The following is a 1,450-nucleotide window of genomic DNA, read 5'->3' as shown; positions in this document are numbered from 1 at the left end:
ATTTTTCAGGTCTTTCCATAAAGATGTGGAAACTTTTCTACTCCTTGATTCTGGGCTTGTTTTGACCAGTAGAATGTCAAAAAGTGACATTGTGCCATTTTTTTTCAGTTTTATTTATTTGAGAGACACAGAGACAGTCCAAGGGAGGAAAGAGCAGAAAGAGAGGAAGAGAGAATCTCAAGCAGGCTCCATGCTGCCAGTGCAGAGCCTGAGGCGGGGCTCAAACTCACAAAACCGTGAGATCATGACCTGAGCCAAAACCAAGAGTCAGTTGCTTAACTGAGACATCCAGGTGCTCCAACACTGTGCCACTTTTGATGATACATCTCAAGAGGTATGGCACACTTTGGCTTGTTATTCAAGTATCTTGTACAAATAAGGCCATTCTGGATATGCCAGAAGATTTATCAGGTTTCTGAAGAAGTATGAATGAGCCCAATGAAGATCAGCAAAAATGCGCAGATGATGGTAGGCTATTGATAAAAACAAATTCTTTTTTTTTTTTTTAGTTTTATGGTTTTATTAACACAAATATGATATGCATATAAGCTGTCTATTCATTTTCTTCACTGTGCAGTCTGGCATTGGGATTCGTGACTCTGATGGTCAGCTGGGCTGCCCTTTCCACAATGGTTTTACAGTTCTTGGAGGAGACATTGTGAGCATCCTCTGCACAGTAAGATTTGCTGCACATCAGCAGCACCTCAAGCTCCTTGACATTGTGGACTAGGAACTTCCAGAAGCCACCAGGCAGCATGTGCTTTGTTTTCTTGTTGCTCCCGTAACCAATGTTGAGCATCAAGATCTGGCCCTTGAATCTTCTGCACACCCTATTGTCAATGCCTCTGGGTTTCTGCCAGTTGCGCTTAATTTTGACATATTGGTCTGACTGGTGCCAGATGAACTTCTTGGTACTCTTTTTAACAATCTTGGGCTTCACCAGAGATCTGAGGGCAGCCATGATGCCAAGTTATAGATGGCTGCCCAAAACAAATTCTCTTTTATGACACTAAGTTATAGTCTGGTTTGTTACACAGCAGTAGCTAACTGTTATAGAGAGCAGATAGAAAATGTCTTTGAGCTTTCCATAAAGGGATAAAGAGAAATGGAGCAGTAGTTAAAGAAAGTTATGAGAGCAATATTTTTTTTAAATCTTGGCATAAATTAAAATTTACTTTATATACTATTGTAAAATGAAAGGGAAAAATAATTTAGAATACAGAACCATTAGAATGTAAATTCCATAACCATTAGAATGTAAATTTTTGAGGTTTCTTTTATTCACAGTTTTTATCTCCAGTGTCTAAAACAGTGTTTTGCATATTACAAATGCTAAATAATATTTTTTAAAATAATCAGTGAATACAGGAAAATATATGGGCACATCTCTGTATGAATGATCTAATATTATTTTAAATTCTGTATATTAAATACCCAAACTTCTATGGTT

General features: G+C 37.5%; 1 protein-coding gene across 1 annotated transcript; it reads right to left on the bottom strand.

The window, feature by feature from the left end:
* Positions 1-553: 553 nt before the first annotated feature.
* On the bottom strand, positions 554-978 carry LOC115523595 (60S ribosomal protein L32-like). The gene has a single exon (XM_032594604.1). It carries the CDS (start codon positions 959-961, stop codon positions 554-556), a length of 408 nt encoding a protein of 135 aa, XP_032450495.1. The 5' UTR covers positions 962-978.
* Positions 979-1,450: the final 472 nt, after the last annotated feature.

This window comes from Lynx canadensis, chromosome C2 (genome assembly GCF_007474595.2).
Source record: "Lynx canadensis isolate LIC74 chromosome C2, mLynCan4.pri.v2, whole genome shotgun sequence".
In the NCBI taxonomy this organism is placed as follows: Eukaryota; Metazoa; Chordata; class Mammalia; order Carnivora; family Felidae; genus Lynx; species Lynx canadensis.
The sequence above is the reverse complement of the archived record's forward strand: the minus strand, read 5'-3'. Positions and strand labels throughout refer to the sequence as shown.